This window comes from Stigmatopora nigra, chromosome 10 (assembly GCF_051989575.1).
Source record: "Stigmatopora nigra isolate UIUO_SnigA chromosome 10, RoL_Snig_1.1, whole genome shotgun sequence".
In the NCBI taxonomy this organism is placed as follows: domain Eukaryota; kingdom Metazoa; phylum Chordata; class Actinopteri; order Syngnathiformes; family Syngnathidae; genus Stigmatopora; species Stigmatopora nigra.
In genome coordinates this window covers 7,147,344-7,167,712 of record NC_135517.1, presented here as the reverse complement: position 1 = coordinate 7,167,712, position 20,369 = coordinate 7,147,344, and the positions used below count along the sequence as shown (strand labels likewise).

The 20,369-nt window shown below is 41.0% G+C and overlaps 1 protein-coding gene across 5 annotated transcripts in view; it reads right to left on the bottom strand.

Annotated features, from left to right (window-relative positions):
* The window catches only part of foxp4 (forkhead box P4), a 123,169-nt gene that overhangs the window by 30,368 nt on the left and 72,432 nt on the right, over positions 1 to 20,369 (bottom strand). For all 5 annotated transcript variants that reach the window (XM_077726171.1, XM_077726174.1, XM_077726172.1 and 2 more), the window contains one exon: positions 7,878 to 7,967. In XM_077726171.1, coding sequence (XP_077582297.1) covers positions 7,878 to 7,967 — 90 coding nt within the window. The remainder of the gene's footprint in view (positions 1 to 7,877; positions 7,968 to 20,369) is intronic.

Sequence of the window (20,369 nt, the reverse complement as noted above, 5' to 3'; positions counted from 1 at the left end):
CAGCCATTTACATTTTCAAGTTAGAGGGATCATAATTATTGGAATTATGCCACCGTTCCACGTCGCACGGGTGCGAGTGGCGATATATGGAACTTCCGTGTGAGGATATACGTGAGGCTGAATGTGTGTGTGTGTGTGTGTGACAACCTGAAAGCAGAGTAGTTCAGGTTTGATGCCATTAATTGCCCCTATAATCTAATATCACAAAGCGTGGTGATTATGGGGCACACGATGCCAGCGCCATGCGACACCGCCAGGCGGTAAGCGACGAGACAAAACAAAAGGCCTGCCATTAACGATTTGACGGGCCAGGACAAAAGCGCCTCACAATGCAGAATTATATTTTCATTCGGCTTTGTCTACCCGGTGAATGATTTCTCCCTTTTCAATGGGCCGTTGAATAGGGGGAGGCTGAAAAGCTGGGTGATTTGAAGTCAGCCATTTATTAAATGCATTTAATTTTTCACCCCCTTCTGTTGCCCCCCTCCTCCCTTTTTTTCTTGTTGCATGTTAATTTAAAAGGGGAAGATGTGTGTGTCGATAAGTGCCAGAAAGGTGGGGCTGGGTGGCAGAGGGAGAAAATGACTACATCATTGTTGAAAAATTAAGAGATCCCTAATAGAGAGAATCAAAGAACAGCGTCACCTCACCAATAGGATTCATATTTTAGAGACAAGCTTTTCGTCCCAGTAGCAAATTCCAATCATATGCCTGCAACCAGACGTCCCGGTAATATTGAGATAAAATTGTATTATATCCTAACTTAACACATTGGTCCTTTCATTAACATTCAGGAATCAGTCGTACACACACGTGCATAGGAGCACATTGCTGAGGGCCTGCCTGGCAGCTGACAGAGGTCAACCCCTGCCATGGAGAGCGGGAGTTGGTGGGGGAGAGAAGATGCGGGAGACAGCCTTGTCGTTTACAGAGAGTGGAGGAGTAATTAGAGGGGTTGTTTGAAGAGGGAGTTTAACTGATTAACAAAGGAAGCGAGGGAGCGTCTGAAAGATGGGAAATAGAAGGAGGAGAAAGGCAGGGAGTCCCCAGAGGAGACACGAGAGAGGAGAACGGGGGATGTAACTTGCATTTCAATGAGGGATCCATCCCTCTCTCCTCTTCTCCCTTGATGACTTTTCATTCAAACAAGAGAATGAGGGAAAACCCCATTTTACATTTCCTCCATGAAACCTCACGAGGAGGACTATCTGATATTAAACCAATGCCTTATTGACTGAACTGCACCCCACTCCAAATATATACAATAATAATAATAATAATAATTATATATATATATATATATATATATATATATATATATATATATATATATATATATATATATATATATATATATATATATGTATATATATATATATATATATATATATATATATATATATATATATATATTTCTACTTTTTTTCCATCATAAATGATGCGGTAGCACTGTATGGCATCATTCAATTGATTTGCAACCTTTGTGCAACGTTCAATATTCGGGTCCTGCTGCTCGACTCTCTGTTTATAAATGGTATGGGACGGTCGAACGATTCAAGTTGTATTCCCATGCATCGCTCACCACTTTCTCACGCGCATCAAGCTTTTTATTATTGCCACTTTCGTTTCAAATGAAATGGCTTGCCTCTTCCTTGCGCATCCCTCACTTGAAGCCTTTCGCTTCTCACCAACCATATTGAATAATGGATGCACGAGATATTTAACGATAAAAATGAAAAAGGTTCATTACGCACTTCCTCACTGCAATGAACTGGGCAGAGGAAGGTGGATGCTGGGTGAGCTGAGCTCTCACAGCGCCAGGCGTCGGTATCAGCGGTCATGTTCGTATGTACCGTTGTTCATAACTCGAATGTTCGTAAGTAGGGGAGCGTCTGTACATTGATTATTGCCAGGTAATCAGGTAAACATTATAACATTCATTAATTATAAAAAAAAATACTTCACTTCCTTAAAATTTCATCAATTTAGTTTTCAAATCTGCCCAGTTGGCGAGAGGTTAGTGTGTGGCCTCACAGTTCTGGGTTCGATCCCAGGTAGGGCCTCACTGTGTGGGAAATACAGTTTTGCTCAATTATGCAAAAAAATAGAAACTAATTATCTGCCTTAAATTATTAATCCCTATTACCCAAAATGTAATTTTCCATTTCTACAAAGGATGTTAAAGACTTGACTATTCCTCTGGTAAAACATCCCAAAACAAATAGGAAAACAGAAAATCTTGCCTGTATATGGTAGAAGCTATTCCAAGTGCAAATCTGAGTTGAGCCAAATTGTCACGCGTTGTCGTGCGCCAGTTTCAGGAGAACTTGGAGCTCAGAGAAAGAAAAAAAAGCGCTGCCATAATCACAATCTAAACAGGCTCTCAGTCTAAATGATGTGCACCTTGCCTCCGGGTCTACGGGGACACAGAGGAAAGAGGGATAATTGAAAAAATGACAAGGGAGGAAGAAGAGAGGCTGACAGACACCTCCTCCTCCTTCCTCCCCTTTGCTCCCTGGGTAGGAGCAACCCCCCCTCCCAGTGCTGTTTATCCCTGTCACTGAGCATTACTACCTCACCCTGGAAGAGATGCCGACCTCTCTGTTACTCTCCCTGTCACCCACAAACCTTGATGTGCCTTAAAACGTGACTTGTGCATACAACATGGAGACTTGTGTTGTTTGCATACATGCATGACCCTCCTCTGCCACCAATGTGGACTTCTCCCTTTCAAATACATTCTCCACAGCACTGTAGAAAGGTGGTGAGTGGCGAAGCCCCATGTTTCCTCTTGAACTTAGACTTGTTTGTATGAAAACTATCCTTTGACGGGTAAACAGCCTGTCTCTTTCTCTTGCCGAGTAATAAGAGGAGGGGTGGAAGGTTTTTTTTTAAAGAGCAAGTGGGCTCTGCAAGGGATGTCTGAAGGAGAAAGACAATGAGGATTTTTTTTTTTTTAAAGGGAAAAAAGTAAGTGAAGGAGTCCCTACTGTGTAAAGAGTGTTTGGAGCTCAGGGTCAGGCCGCTACTGGAATTAAAAGAGCTTCCATTGTGTGCGGTGAGTACCCCTACTTACTAATCCAGAATGAGGCCAGGGGCCACATACGCCTGGGGGGTGGGGTTGAGTTGGGGGGACTGATGAGCAAAATAAAGTTCAGCAGAGTTGGAAATGTTCTGATCACTCCACATCCTTGGGTGATACATTTGAATTTCTACAGGAAGATGCAAAAAAAAAACTGAATTCTGACATGAAGCAAAATAAATCAGTCCCAAAGAAGGATTGAGTTTAATTAATATATTCGACACACGTCAAAATGCTTGTTCAAGCTGCATACTATTCTTGTGGATGTCACGCAGCTGACAACACTGGGGATTTTAAGAGAAATACACTATATAAAAGCTGGAACAATTGGATTATCTTAAAGAATGCGTCACTGAGGAGTACAAAAAATAAAAAGGCTGTTCTTCCAAGTTCAGGAAAAGTTGACATTTTTACTTAGATTTCATGGTGAATTGGTGATATAAATTTCTTTACATATGGAATTAGTTGGAATTTACACATCATCCTTTGGATAGTGCTGCATTGCTCAACCTCCCATTCGTCAAAAAGTTAATCCACATCCAGCATGGAATGAATTTGCAGTAAGATATTAAGATAAGTGACAGGGAGCCTAGTCCTTTTTAAATTAAGAATAAACACTGCTAACTTTACAGGGAATATTTCACTACCTTATTCTACTAAGTGGCGAGATTTAAGAAGCCACATTTGTATTTTTTATTACATTTTTGTTCTAACATCATTGCAACCGTTTGTTTTACACCATCTCTTGCAATGGATTTCATATGTGATAACCCTTTGAATTTTAGTGACTCTTATTTATTCCTAAGCAATCTTTTTAGATTCCAAATAGAATGACCTTGGTGGTTCAGCTATACTTCTTTTGAATTGGCATATTGCTCATAGGTGGCAGCCATGTGTAACATGATGACATGTGAGTTACTAGTTAGTTTTCACATCCTCATCATAAAATATGCTGCATCTATCTATATTGAAAGACACATGGGTGTGAAAAACTATGGGCAAGTCTCTGAGAGCACTAAAAAAAAAAAAAACAGGGAGAATGGATGAAGAGCGGGGGAAACCCATGACCTGATATGTAGGGTCTCAGAATGGAGGGGAACAACACTGGATCACAGTCTTCTGGGAACACCATCTTGAGGTTCCACCTGCCTTTGAGGTGGTATATTGTTCACTATGGCCATACACATGTAGACACACACTCACAGCAAATACTCTACTTGACAGGGCAACGTACAAAATGAAAAGAAAAAAAAATTCTCGGGAGGACAGTGACAGACCAAGTTCAAGTACAAAAATGTACCCCACTCCCTTTTATAGTTTCCCCCACCCCGGCCTACCGCTGATATAACGCCCCAGTGCCTCAGAACAAAAATGGCAACACACTTCCAGAAACACACGCTAAAACACACACCCGGGCTGGGCCACTTCATTGGGAAGTATGAGGAGTGGCTGTTATTGACCATATTTCATTATTGATTTCACTCATGTTTCAAATCACAAAATGAGAGTTTCACACTCCAGCGGTCACAAGTGGACCTTTCTCTCCATCCTGACCAGAGCCAAGCCTGATCCCAACCTCTTCCCATACACCCTTCACAAACTGTCAGGACCCTGCGTACCCCAAGCTTTGTTCTATCCCCGCCTGTCTGACACAGACGCACACACATACACACCCTCTCAATTCCCTGCACATCAAATAAGAGAAACTGTCGACTAAACACTTTCAGTGAGTGGACAAAAGGAGTGGTTTGAGAGAGAAAAAACTTTAAAGGGGAAAAACTGGAGGAGGAAAAGAAGGACTGCTTAAGTCCCACTCTAAGGGGCAAAGCACTCATCTTTTCACATACATTGTTGGTTACTATAAGGACAATTAAACAATGTATACTCGAGTTTCTCACATGTTCAAACCAGGAAAAAACTGAGCGTGGAGAGAGCAGCATGCCATCAGAAAACGGTTTGAGTGAATTTAAATCTTGGCTTTAGACTGACATGACTCTTCCTGAGACCTGCTGTGCCAGTGCCAGGCCTCTTCAGAACGTGTCTAATTAACACACCTCTAATGAGTCTTTTTACATTTTCTGCTAATTAAAAACACGCTCCTCAATAATACATGAAAACAGGACACCTTCACTATTCAATTACACACATACGGGCCTCCAAGCACGTGCAGTAATCTGTGTGTGTGCATGCCAAGTGGCGGCGTGTTAAGTGTGCCAAGCAAGCAGTGCCAAGTGGCTATGTGGTATATGTGAGCACTTGGAGCCACCCGCCATATGAGCAAGTGCCAAGCGTGGCCATTGTGCAAGCGTGGCAGGTCATGAAGGCGTGCATTATGCTGGCTAATCCACCAGTTGCTACTGTGTCAGCCAATTGGGCTCCCGCCCACTCATGCCATCGGCAATTAAGATAACTGTGACACTCATGTCCAACATCGACTACATGATCTGCTTCAGAGGACAGGGATATTTTCAGGTCTGGGATCTTTAGGGTTAAAATCTTGCACTAGACATCAGAGGGAATATTTGTGTAACATAACATGAATTGAACATTTTACAAAATGCCTTAACACCAAAATTACAGATACTAATCTGTAATGTAAGTGTCTATAATGATGACTAATAGAGTTTTGGACAAAGGTGTGCATCCAAATGCAAGACACACTGTTTGAATAACTATGATATACATTGGTTTATATTATTAATTGAATTCCATCATCTTCAAACTAAATCAAACTATTGTACTTTTAGCACATCTGAACCTCCATTGGACACCATCAATTGTTCCTCCAATTGCCTGTCGAAAGATGTAAGCCATTGTCAAGTTTCCTCTGGATGTGACACAAGAGAGTAACGTACGCAAACCCGCCTGCGCACGCAGAGTGGATTGAAAATATCTCACGCTACCAGTCAAATACAAAGACCATCTCAGAACAACCAATCATTGAGTAGATATCATCTTGGTGAGTTTCTTTCCCTTGCAGTCTAGATCCTCCCTTCCATTACAAATGAAGAAAAAGAAGAGAAATATGATGGGTAATGGGTACAGGGCAAGGGCGGATGGATCTAAAGGGGTCGGGGGCTCTGGGGTTAGTATTAGAGTTGTTGTCAGCATAAACCTTGTCTTCATAGAAGGCACCAGAAGAAGTCTTCCCCCTTTCTCTGTCCCTCGGAGAAAAGGGGGGTAGGGAGGGGGAGGGAATCTAATTATCAGGCTCCTAAAGATCTAATTATTGCCTGACACTCATTTGCATGTGAGAGTGTATCCCAGGAACAACCTGAAGACGGCCATTTTGTGCCTGACTTGAATCACTGAACCACTTGTCATCCACATTTTAAGATAGGACCTTATTCAATTTAATTTGCGGGCCTATTTTTGATAGGGCTGAATAGTTTGATGAATGATTCTCTTTGTTTTTAAATTACAACTCCTACAAATTGTGTAACTCATTTAGCTTATTTCTTTGTCTAAAACAAATTGCAAAATGGAAATATTTCTTTTAGAAGTGGTTTGGTGCTCATTCCAATGAAGTATGAAATAAAAACAAAATTGGGGGCAATAACACAAGTGTATTTCCGTTTTAATTTATTTTATTTATTATTAACATTCTATTAATTTACCATGTTTTTTTTAAATATGAGCTAAACACAATATATATATATATATTGATATTGTGGCCTATGTGACCCATGATTTGATTTACTTAGATCTCAATGCCACATCTCCATGGGATTAAGCTTCATTTTTTTAATAACCATAAATAGGCACTTGCCTTGCAAAGGGTTAATTAAAACATTCAATCAATTTTCTCTGATGGATTTCTAAGGATTACTAAAAAAATATATAAGGAAATATAATTGTGAGTTTTAATCAGCTGCAGCCTTAAGACATATAGGAACAAAAGTCCAGAAGATTAGTGCTAGAAAAAAAAAATGCAATATTTATTTAGAGGGTTTGTCTGTTTACAAGAACCACGCCTAAAACAAATCTAAGTAGGCAGCTTTGAAATCACAAATTACAACCTTGGAAGTCTAGTAAAGACTACTTTTTTTCATGTACCTTGTTTTTACTCACTGAGGACACACAAGCACACACACACACCCTGCCAACACACATCCTAGAGAGCATTGGCAGGATGTGTCTAACCATTTGAGCTGACAGCTGAGACAACAGAGATGTAGTTCGGTGCCCTGGATAGTGCAGGGAGGCTAACAGGCCAGGCACCAACAAACAAGACAAACAAGACAGAGATGGAGAGAGGCAAGTGGGAGGGGCTTTGAGTGGATATGCGTGTGTGTGTGTGTGTGTGTGTGTGTGTGTGTGTGTGTTGGGAGGCAAAGTAAAGGAAGGAAATAGAAGGTAACACCCCACATCAGAATGTGCACACGAGGCAGGTCAACTCAACACGCGTCCTATCCATGTTTTTTTTAATCTGAAAACTGTCATTCCCCATCCACCGTATTACTTTTAGATTTAAACAAGCTACTAAACCTCTACACATGCACAAAATTTATCACACCTTTAAATGATTAGATAAAACTCACACATTTTTTCAATTATTAATACCTTTTTTTTTTAACGAAAAGACCTTGTTTTACCTGATGCTACTACTTTGCAGTCTGCAGTTCCTCATATGAACTACAACTATAAATCAAACAGCTCTGATGTGACCAAGAAGATAAAAAGGAGGAAGCCGGAGCAATAAGGAAGGAAAGATGTGTGCTTATATCACAGTGTAGTTGATTTTGAGGGAGACCTCTGCACGTGTGTTGGTGAGTGTGTTAAAGTGTGTTCTGACCTGCACTGGGCTCTGTTTGACCTCGTTGCTGCCGGGGGAGTTGAGTCCAGAGGCCTGCTGGAGGAGGAATTGTCTGGCTGCCTGAAGAGCCTGCAAAAGCCAGAGCGGACATGATAGTAATGTACACACAGACAGAGCCACGTGGTGCAATACAATGCAACATCTTAAATTTGAAAGCTCTAAGAGGCTACAAATTGGGATTGAATTACATTATGGTGTTGAAACAAATTGGAGGTTTATGGTGTATGTATGTAAGGTGACCCTGGTGCACAATGATGAGCCATGAACCTCCCAACTCTTCCGCCTATTCTACTTCCCTGTCCTCCAGTGCTCTCCAGTAAGCCCAGTAACACCAACTCTTATGGACTTTCCTTAACTTATATCTTGTACTTGACCACATATTTGCTATACAATGTTGCCATTTCTATTGTTAAGAATCTATAAGACCAGATTGTCAAGACAAATCCATTTCAGAGGCAAACGTCTTTTTGTTGGAATGTCTCAACTGTGGCGAAAACAAAACAAGAAAACACCCATTTCAAAACACACGATCTGTGAGCACACACACACATGTACACACGCAAAACATCCTCGTGATGGAGGCTTATAGAGGGGAGACAGCAGGATGCACATTTGCTTCCTCTGCCTCAAAGGGGAAAGGTTCCTCAGTAAATATTGATTCATGAAAGTCTACATGTACATATGTGCCGACGCCACAAATTAATGGTTGCAACTTGGGTTGTTCACGCGAGGCCAGGAATGAGTTGTAATGCGTCATTATACAACGAAACGACGACTGTTGTTGTGAAAGAGTGCAACACAGAGTTACAGTATAATGTCACATATTTAATGAATTGTCAAATTAGACACTGTGGCACATTGAGTAATGTCTAATTGCAAAAACAGAGGGGGAGATTAGAGGGAGGCTGAAAGAGACAGAAATGCTCTGTGCAGTCACAATGATGAAAACCATCTGGGTAGAGCGCACTTGCGACTTTTGCTGAGACCGCAATTAAAACACACATACACAGATGTGGATGTGGACGCGCCTGTATATACATACGCACACACGTGAATTTTAACACTTGAACAAAAATCTCGGGAACCCCCTCCCATTTACTGGTTTGACCTCAGCATTAAAACAAGCACAGACACACAGACACATATATACACACACAACCGCCCAGTTTGTTGGCATGTGGTGTGAATTAGGCCTTGAACACCATGTCTGCCTAAGAGCCAGTGTAGGCTTTTGTCTGCGTGTGTGTGCGTGTGTGTTGGCAGCAGTTTGGAAGCCATGTCTGGCAACAATAAAGGACAATTCCACCCAAATTACCACCCTGATTACCACTATATTAAAGAACCATTTATGGCTTTCATAAACGCTCGAACAGAGCAGAGGTGATGCCTGTCTCCTCTCCTACGCCTCTATTCATAGATGTGCTTTTGTAGACCATCTGACAAATACATACTACAAAAAAAGGTAGTTGCTTAATTTACCTAAACAGTATTAAGGTGGATTTAAGAATGTGTAAATAGCCATTAAGTCATTGCATCTTTCCCCCGAATTACTGAAAATGTTTTCTATATTGAGATTCTTCATTATAATGATACAAATGCAGTGTTTTTTTTTTTTTTAATACGGAACAAAGATCCCACAACATAGTGCGTTGGCCTCACAGTTCTGAGGTCAAAGGTTCGATCACAGGTCAGCCTTTACTGTGTGGCTTTTGCTTGGGTTTTCTCCGGGTACTTTGGTGTGATTAATCTGGATACTGTAGGATTCCTATCTTATCTATAAGTGGCACATTATAGTTTGTTTGTCTGCATCAGAGTAACTGAGTTACTGGCCTAGAGCAACTCAGTGCTAAATATATATGATAAAATTATAAAAGTTATTGTTGCACAATATAGACAATGTATAATTGTGCTTCTAGGTTGCCTGCTAAGGGGAAACATAAAATTTGACACATTCACTCTTGTTCACAGCTAGTTTACAATTCATTTACAATTATATAAAAAATAAAAATAAAAACCCACAAAAATTCCCATTTGTTTGACATATTTCCTCTGTCCAAAACGACAGAAGTGCATTCCAGTGCAGCTTGTGTTTAACCTTGAGTTCTACTCTTGATGAAAATTTCTGAGATATTTTTGATATACAGACGCTCCTCTATTTACGAAGGAGTTAGATTCCGAGCAATAGTTCATAAGTTGAATTTGTTCGTAAGTTGATTCACAGATATTTTGTATTATGCATCTGTATTGTATTTATTATGATTAATCATATCCTGTCTTGGAAAGCTGATGCATCATTATGGATTCAGTTGTCTAACACTGACAATATATAGTAAATATACATTGTGCATATTATGGTGGCTGTCTATCTTAGTTATTTTCTACAGTGTTAAGAAAAGGGTACTGGAATGATGCTTGTCCACAGTCCTGAACTCACATGTAGGCACGCAATTATGCATGCACACACTCTTTTCAATGTAGTCAAGAAGCTCTCGTCATTGTCGTCCCATGTTGTCCCTCCTCACTAATGCTTCATTTCGCATCTTCACCCTCTCCTTTTTTCCCTGTGACCTGGGTGAGCTGTGGCATTGTAACTCACACACACACACACACAGACACACACATAGACACACACACAACCATCTCCTCCGAAACAACCCCCCAAAACTCTCTGTTCCCCCTGTGGCATTCCTGGGGGCGCACTGCACCTTTAAAGAAAATATGAGAGAGGCCTAAGAGGGAGGCCCAACAACAGAGTCTTTGTGCTGCCGAGGAGCATGCACACACACACACACAAAAAACAAGTACACACATACACACACATCAATGGTGTCAGACAGGTTTTATGAGAGTGAGAGAGGTAGGAGGAGGAGGAAGGGGAAGGAGGGGTGACGAGGTCAGCGCTCAGCTTGGAGGCCTGAGAGCACACAGTGCGAGTGTTGGTGTGTGTGTGTGTGTGTTCTTCTGACTTGTCATCGCACCCCTCTGTAAATCATCGCCTCTGACACAGCCTTTAATAACAGTGCTTAAAAAAAAAATCTGCAGGGTCACCTACATACAAATGCACACTCACACACACATGGTTGTGGTGAGGAGCGGTCGCACCAAGTGACAAAGTTGGGAAAACGATTTACCACTGAGTTCCTTTCAAAGGAGGGCCAGTAAAAGAAACATCCGTTTGGAGAAAAGAAGAGGTATTTCAATGAGCTCGGTGTCAAGTAAATATAATGACCTTTCAATGTGTAAATGCACAAGGAATATTTCTGATGCTTGAACTTGAGCTATGCTTTTTTTCTATTCTTCTTTGAGTGGCACAGAACTTGACATTGCATTTTATATCACCAACATTTTTTTGTCTGTGCAGATAGTTTGGCCATTGAATATAAAACTGTGGTTATTAAATGTACTGAATTGTGAAATGTGAGCCGGTTTCAGGTCGCGAAAGCAAACAGGTCTGTGTACCCGTCTATGTGTAGGTGTGTGAGTGCTCGTGAGATGAATCTGGCCTCTAATCCATCCAGTGTGTTTGAGTGAGACAGGCAGAGAGAAGCAAAGTAATCTAAACAGAGTGAAGTCTAGAATAGGGAGGGAAAAGACAGGTGGGTACCATATGTTGGAGTAATCCATCAGCACTGACTGAGGTCCATTGTTGATGGCCAAAACGAAACAAACGTGCCCCTCTCTCTCCTCCCCTATAGTCTAACCATCCACTCCCCATCCCTCCCTCCATGCCTCTTTGGTAAACAGTCCCCGGGGCAAGCGCTGGGTTGCTGTCCTTTGGGGAGAAGGAGGAGGACAGGGAGGAGGCAGGTGGTATCACATTTCTTCACTTTGACCAAGAAGAATGTGGGGGGAAAGAGAGGAGCGAGTGGCCGTTTTTTTTACATGACTGAGCCAAACTGGGCAAGTGCAACAAAACACATTGTGAGTACAGTATGTCTGAAGGGAATGTAATACACTTTTATCCATATAGATCTACTGCTCCCTCAGGGGAGTACAGGAAAACGGGCATAGATGTATTGAGTGAAGATGCGGAGAAAAGCCCGTCACACCCAAGTGCTTCTCTACAGGCCTGCATGCTTTCTGATTTTGGATCGGCAGGAGACGTGGCTTTGCAAGGAAGGGGCGGGGCTTAGTTCTTCACAATCTTTTCTTTAGTTTCATCAGTTTCTCAGAGTCTAGTATTGAAGATGAAATCCAAGTGGGAGCTAGGTCAAAGAAGCCCTTTCTCCATTGGTCACCCACCAACTTCTGTCCACTGAGTATCACCACGGTTGCGCTTCCAAACCAACCCGACTTTACACGACCGTGGTGTCCTGTCAGAAATCATCGGCAATGCCGCCAAAAGTTGCCCAATTTCATAAATCTATCTGAAATGTATTATTTATTAATTAAAAGTGAATTGGAAGATGAAGGAATCATGTTGAACAAACAATCTGTGAAAATGCATCTTAAAAAAACTAAAGGGCTGGTCTTTTTTTAATTATTTAAATATTACATTGACATGAAGTTATATTTTTTATATGGATAGTGAATCTCAATAGACAATTTGTTATCTAAAATAATATACTATATAACTACCACTTATTTTTAATATGATCCCATGATCTCAGAACTGTGAGGCTCTGTACCATAATACAATAATAAAAATTTCAGCAATCTACTAAAGTGTACAAATAGCATCGGAAAATACTGTTGCAAAACAGCTGGCAGAATCATTTAATGGAATACTTTATTCACTATATCAAATGGCAAAATAAATCAGTCTCCAATTGACTAAAGGCAACTCAAGAGGTAAATGTATTATTATTATTGTTGCTATGCAGCAGCAGAAAACGGTAAGTAGATCAATGTTTCCTGGACATAAACGTATATGAGTAGGTTGCAGATGGAGTAAAATCCTGGTAAAGCCCCCCAATTTTACAGTGAGTTACAAAGAGTTGAAGCCCTGCCAAGTCTTTGCCCCCTTTTCTCAGTTGTCCTCACACAGGGTTCCTGGAATTAATCATCCCACTCACCAGTATTGCAACCATTTTTTTCTATTCAAGGCAACTTCAAACTGGCTGCCCACCTCCTGATCAAGAATGGCATTTCTATCTCTTTCTATCTAAGACACCTAGAGAAACATCAGCCAAGGGCAACTTTATTCAGCTATTTAATGTAATGTTTCCGCAATATAGAGGCTCAGTTAGAGAGCTGAGCTTCTAAAATGTCTGAAGACAAGTTTCTCTGGGCCCAGACTGACCATTAAAGAGAGGAAAGACCGCACTCTAGAGCCAACGCAATAAAAACTCACAAACTCCAAAAGGAACATCAGAATATGCTGTAATGCTGGCCGTTTTTATTTTATTTTATTTTTTTCACATCCTATTTTTCACAAAAGCGACCTGTTTAAAACTCCCGGACGAATGCTGTTTTCCAGATGGTTTGCCTTAGTGCAAAACTCTGCGGCGCAATGAGAAAACCTCACCTTGCCGACTCTCATCTAACGTTTCTATTGATTCGCAGGGGTATAGACCTGGTCATAAAGGCAAGATGACTGAATACCTTGGACTGCTTTATGTCATGACATAATTTATCATCAAACTCGCATGTCAAATGTAAGTACTGACAACAAACGGCTTCCCGACATTTACCGAAAATCCAACAAGGTGAGAAGGCCAGAAATAGACAGAAACTCCCTTCCTGACAATATAAAAGGGGTTTCCTCTGTAATCTAAGACCCATTGCAGTCCAAGCGGCTAATTGATGGAAAATAGGGCTACACAACTGCCCGTGCGCACACACACACACACACACACACACACACACACACACACACACACACACACACACACACACACACACACACACACACACACACACACACACACACACACGTCAGAGATTATATGGACATATGCAGTTTCCCTGCGGTTTCCAAAACAGCTCGTTTGGCAAGAGAGGAAGGTCTCACTGCAGACAGACTCAGCCCACAGCAGAACACACACACACACACACACACACACACACACACACACACACACACACACTCACACACACATACCTTGAGCCTTCTATTAGTTCACCCTCATCATGTATAAGCTCGGACAGTTTAGTAGCTTGGTCATGCTCCAGGGCAGAAAGGGCCACTTTGCTCTTATTTGGTTGACCTCCAGAGTTGAAAGCGCTCCTCCTCCCCAGCAAGGGTAAGCTCTTAGAAGCAAGCCTGTGCGGGCCGGGCCATGATGAGCATAGTACTAGCCTGGCAACCAAGCTGCACATATGGAAGCCGTTTAACTGTTATTATTAATAACCAAAAGGGGAGAGTAAAAAAAATTAACTAATAACACATGCAAGACACTGCCAAGACCTGGCTCAGGAGACAGAGTGAAAGCATACTTATAGGTAAACAGAGACTGCCTGTCATGTGCACATGTACATTTACACACACATATATATACACACAGGAAGACAAATGTACACGCAAAGTACTATTGGTTTTGCAAACTTTTTCTTTTTTTTTTGCCAATGGTCTGTAAAAGTTTTGCCTGAAATAAACTTCTTTCATGTTTTTGGTTCAGAGAGTTTCTACACCTGGCTGTGGAGCTGGAGGCACCTTCGAGACCAGCTCCACCCACCCACACCCACAAATACCGGAAGTAGTCCCAACTTCAGAGACTGGGTGCCGTGAAAGTTGCATTGATGAGTAATTTTATGACTGAATTTCAGATAGGATGTTGTGTGTGGGTGTTTTTTTCCAAAAAGAGGAAGTGGTTAAATTTATTACATGACAAATGATAACTTGTTAAAGTAAAGCATTCAGTTGTAGGAAAAAAAACAACTGGTTATATTGCTTTGTGAATTTAAATGATGAAATAAAATTATGCCTTACAAATTACTGAACACAAGTGCCGGTAGTTTTTTTTTTAATCAATTATTATTTTTGTATTGATCTGGAATGAAAAAAGCCTTTACAGCAATAAGTTTTGTGTTGTATTTTATCAGAGAATTTCTTGTAGAATATTGCCCTACTAGTGTGTAGAGTTTCAGTAGCAACAGAAACCTGCAGCTGCAAGGATATCGGAGACACGGTAGCTAATTTAAAAATAAAAGACCAATAAATCATACATAACATGAAGCTCTACTTGGTAAAAATGTAACATTGAAGTTTGTCCAAGACTAGAATCATGCCAAATAGCCTCCTTAATATCTGTTGTGAGAACTCACTGTGATTAAAAAAAAAGAAAAGATATTAAAGCACTATTATTCAAGAGCACAAACAGTGTTTCATAGACAAACAAAAAAAAAGTTCCTAGCCTTGCGATACACAGCTCAACAATCTATGTATCTCTACATTCCTGACAGATTTTGAATTAATTGAGAATCTTACTATCAATACGCTTGTATTCAGATATTGGTCAAATCATTTTTGTCACAAATCTGCAACTAATCAGGGCACAAGAGAATTGAGCTTTGCTCGCTGACCCTGAAAACGTCACTACGGTGATGTCCTCTGCAGATTAGCTGAACACTCAACATTCTACACCTTCATCCCCTCAAAAGAGGAATGTTGGCAAGTCTCTCCCCACTTGTGTGTGTGTGTTTTATTTACCTGACAGTACAGGCAGACCCTCTGAGCTTAAGTGCTTCTAAACACTCCCATGGCAACCAATGCCAGCCTTAGCACTCCAGGTGCAAGTGTGTAAAACTCAGTCTCCACAACAAAGATGAGGTAGACATACATACATACATACACACACATGCACAAAGCTTTTTAGCTGGGTTGCTATTTGTCTTTTCTTGTCTGGGAGCCTCGTGGCTGACTGGGTCAACCAACCGTGACTGTGTCCATGCGGGCTTATCTGGCCTGCTGAACCATCTCTTCAGTCCGTCTACGATTTATCCATGAAGCCTCATCGCTGGATTGTAGACTCACAGCAGACAGTGAGCCAGTATTTGATACAATTTTAGTTAAGTCGCACTCTACTATGATGGCATTTTTGATCAACTCAGAAATGGATAGAACCACAGCTGCATTTCAAAACCATGCTGTATGTATGAAGAATCAAATGAAGGAATTTGATATCTGCCTCAACGCTCAATGACCCAGAAAAGGTAATACCATATAAACTACACACGGACAATGGACACTCATAAAGTAAACACTTATCTATGAATTTCCCTTCTATGGTTGAATCAATTTGTACGACGACTGAATTTTCATCATGTTACCTTTGGAAAAGCAAAAGTCAGGAAACAAGTGTTACTGGTGCTTTGGACCCTCTTGGAAGGAACTTTTTAAGTTTTATTGTATCCTTTGTATTGTGGCCAATCCAGCCGTGGGTGTTCTGTGATGCTTGGCAACCCATTCTGGCCTATTGTGACCTTTGAACTTCACTGACCCCAATCATAAAAAGGACAGCCAGGCTGAGACCAATGCAACGCTTTTAGGAGGTGACAGCACTCAGAGAGGCTGGCCAATGATTTAGTGGCCTGCACATAGGACAGTGGGAAACATGCATACACACACTGGGGGTTGTGCTGGTTAAAACACATACACATTGTGAAGGAAGCGCACGCACCAATGTGCAAGGGGACTCCACTGCTCATGCAGATGCACAAGCATAATGTGATTAAATGAAATCCCACTGCACTAAGAAATCAAAAAAGTGTTGTCAGGAAATGACTCTCTCTTTCTATTTAGCACTCACCTCATCACCTCTATCTCCTAGTCACCCCTGACCTAAAAGTGAACTCTGAAGGAGAGCTAGAGGTTATACAGAACCTGAATGTGACCAGCACCTCCTATTACTTAGCAAGTCTACTCTCTAGTCATCGTCAATCCAGACGGGCCGATTACAATCATTTTGCCTTAACATGAGGCCCTCAGACTGAACTGCAGTCTTTCCACAAATACGTGCAGCACACTTATCATATTATCAGTGTTAGTGCACATGTAGATCTTTATCGTTTTCCCCTGATCTCCAGTCATCACTGCGGCTACTAAATTACACCCTTCATTAACTCACATCACCGTGCTTGTGATGTGTGTACAATATATACTTGTCTAGTTGCATCAAGAGCAATTTCCAATTTGATTTTGAGAGCACTTTGACAACTTCATGGAAATGATTGTGAAATAAGATCTCATTTTATGGATAAAATACAGCAAATTAATTTCTAGGAAATGATGTTTGGATTAGAAGAACTATGGATTGCAGTTACAAGATGGAATAAGCATGAACATAGTCGTCAATGTATAAATAATACAATGCGCAGAGTTTTTATGTAGTGTCTCAAAATATTTTCTTAAAAAAGTGGTCACAAGAGGTAAATAGTATCCATGCGGGTCAATTTGCAGGTATGCCGACGCCAAATGTAACATGTCAAATATGTCATTCTGTGTATGGCAGGCCTAAAGCTAAGATTAAAGTTAAGACAAGAGCCTTAAAGACTATTTTTGTTCATATGTGTATATTTGTTGATCTGTTTAGTGTCTGACTGGTGGATTCAGAATAAATATATGGAGATATAGTCAATAGACATAAATGGTTAGGGAGATTGCGCACATTATTATCTTGTCGATTGCTGTAATTGCATGTATGTGAACTCATTTTTGTTCATATACCTTGACGAGGCTCAATTTCACTTACATAGATTAAGGGGGCACACCTTTTAAAGACTGAGGATTAAGACGTGGTTAATGCAGGTTCATCTTTGGGTTAGGGGTTATATGTAGTGTCGACACCTAGCAGAAATGTTTAAGATCTACCGAATGCATGACGGCATCAAGAAAGATGCCAAGGATGTTCCAAGTAAAATAAATTAATACAACATGACAAATGAGAGTCCAGATCATAGAAGGTCCAGGCCAATTTGTAAAACTGCCTTTTTCCTCAACTACTGAGCCTTTGATAGGCAATTGAATGCACCTCTCACTTTCTATTTGACTGCAGAAGTATCCTAAGGCCAAGGCTGATGGTGAACAAGGCAGAGAGTGAGAGGGAGAGGGGGAAAAAAGGGGGGAAAGCCCAAACCGATGAGTGGCACTCCTGAAAGGAAACGGCACCTTTTTGTCACCATTTCTCTCTCCTTCCTTTCCCCTCTTTTGCTGTCAGCGCCAGCTGCTACTACTACTGTGGTGGCTGGAACACCAGAAGCCATTAATTGATGGTGAGGGAAAAGGAGGAGACAGCGATGTAGTAGTTTACTACAAAAACGGGGGTGGATGAGAGATGTAAGGAAAAGAAAAGTAGTGAAGACACCTGGTTCTCATCAGAACACACATACCGTTTTGAGGTATGTGAGGATTTATCCTGCTTACATTTCTCGTTGGCTATGCATCATTGCATGTCTACACCCGTGCGCCTCAACAAAGTGCAACACACTCTCACTTTTCCACCTCTCCTTACCCTTGCCCTGTAATGCCGCTCTTTGTTCTTGCTGCCTCCCTCCTCCTTCTCTCCTACATGATGGGGCAGAACTGGTTTTTGCCCCCCGCCCCTCCTTTTCTTTCTCTCCCTTACTGTGTTCTTCTGGGGAGGCAGACAGGCCACATTCCACAGGGGGGCCCAGGCGCCCTTTTTCTGACACGTCTCAGTGCTACACTCCTCCCTCATCCCTCTATTCCTTCTCTCCAGCCCCACCAGTGACCACTGCTTTCCCTCCCAGCGTGTTTCCCTCTTGCCCCAACTTTTACCTTCAAACCCTGCGGCTGTTTAAGCAATCGCCTCAAACTCTGCCCGTGCCACCTCTCTACACTCAGTGGACGCAGTGTTACGTACACCTGCACAATCCAATGAGAAATAGGAATTTGAACTGTCAATTAAAGGCAGAGCATTTTGTGACATCTCTTGTTAGCTAATTTTATGGCTTGTGAGTGGTTATCTACGTACCCTATAAAAGTATTTACAGCTGGCAGCCTCACTCAGACAGAAGGCCCAAATGAGGGTTCTGACAGTAGGACATTAATGCGATTTCTCCAAGGCGCCAAAGAGACAGATTTCAGTGTGTTCCAACAACACAGAGCAATAAAGAATTCTGAATGGGAAAGTAGGAACTGTATCTGCAGCTTCTTTCACGATACAAGCCAAGAGGTTTATGTACTGTATATGTGGCTAGAGATTGATATTTTGGCGTTTAGTGCTTGGATTGATAAACTTAGAGTATAAAATCACTCACATCTTATTTGGAAAAAAACTTGTATTGTTGTATTTGTATTAAGAAAAATCACAACGTTTAAATATTAAAATAGTTACTGTAGCTTTGGTATGAGATCCATCCATTGATAAATATGTTTTGGTTGGATAGTAGAAACGGGGCAAGTGATTATGTGATTTCAAAACACAAAAATATATTATGTTAATCTATTTCCTATTCCTGTAGCAGAGTGATCAAAGGTTGTTGGCTTCCTATTTTAAGTCCATATAAAAAAAATCTTGTTATTTATTTATTATGCGATAAATTAAGATACAATAAACTTATGATCGATGAGCCACGACTTTAAAATCTGGGGTAAAGGTTGTGCTTGTCTTTCAGTCTACTGTGGACTGTAGCAAAAGAAAAAAAATAATAATGATAATAATAAAAGTGGTTTGAAGAGTGAGAGAAAGAGAAAAAGATGGAAAGAGAGGGAGTCATGTTTGTGGTTGGTAACCCGCTCAAGAGGAAATACCAGCATACACACACACACACAGGTGCAAAAACATCGAGAGCAAAGACCCGTCCATGAGAAGAAAGGCTCGCTTTGTGTGTGCTACAGGTTGGCTGTTTATGTGTGTGCATTAGTGCATAACTCCATGTGTGTGTGTCCTCGTCTGAAGGTTGCTGAGGAAGCAGAGCGAGGAGGTAGTCAGGGGAAGGATCGGCGACAGGGGGCCAAAATGGAAGTGAAGGGCCTCAAGTATTCATCGAAAAACTGAGTCTTTAACATAATAATTAGGGGGATTATTTGAGCAGGCAGGGGTTTCCTCATCATGAACATGAGCAGACGTAATGCTGGAACCAGATCTCAATGCACACTTCCTCAAATTAGTTAAAATAGCTACACAAATGGAAAAGTCAGAATAGTAATGGTACAGTCTAACAGGTTGTTTCACTCAAAAATAAAAAGACTAACACACGCCTAAAAGAAAGTTATCAAAACTGGCATTAGAAAATCTTATGCTTATTTAACATTTCTTTAAGAATAACATGTTATGCCAATGATATGTATTTTTCTCTTTTTGTGCGTATCTCACATATTTCATACAAGTTTTGATGATTTTTAAAAGGGTTTAATTGGTAGTATTGGCGACCTTGGAACAAATTAAGGCCATTACTTATAAAATGTGTCTCTATTTAGTAAAATTTAACGAAAGAAACCACCTCTGGAACCAATTATTTTTTTTACTTAGGAGGTACCACTGTATACTTAGAGTGCATTAATACCCACCCTGGAGTGACTGCCACCATTAGACTTGGTTAAAGTTTGTATGAGTGGGTGTATGCTGA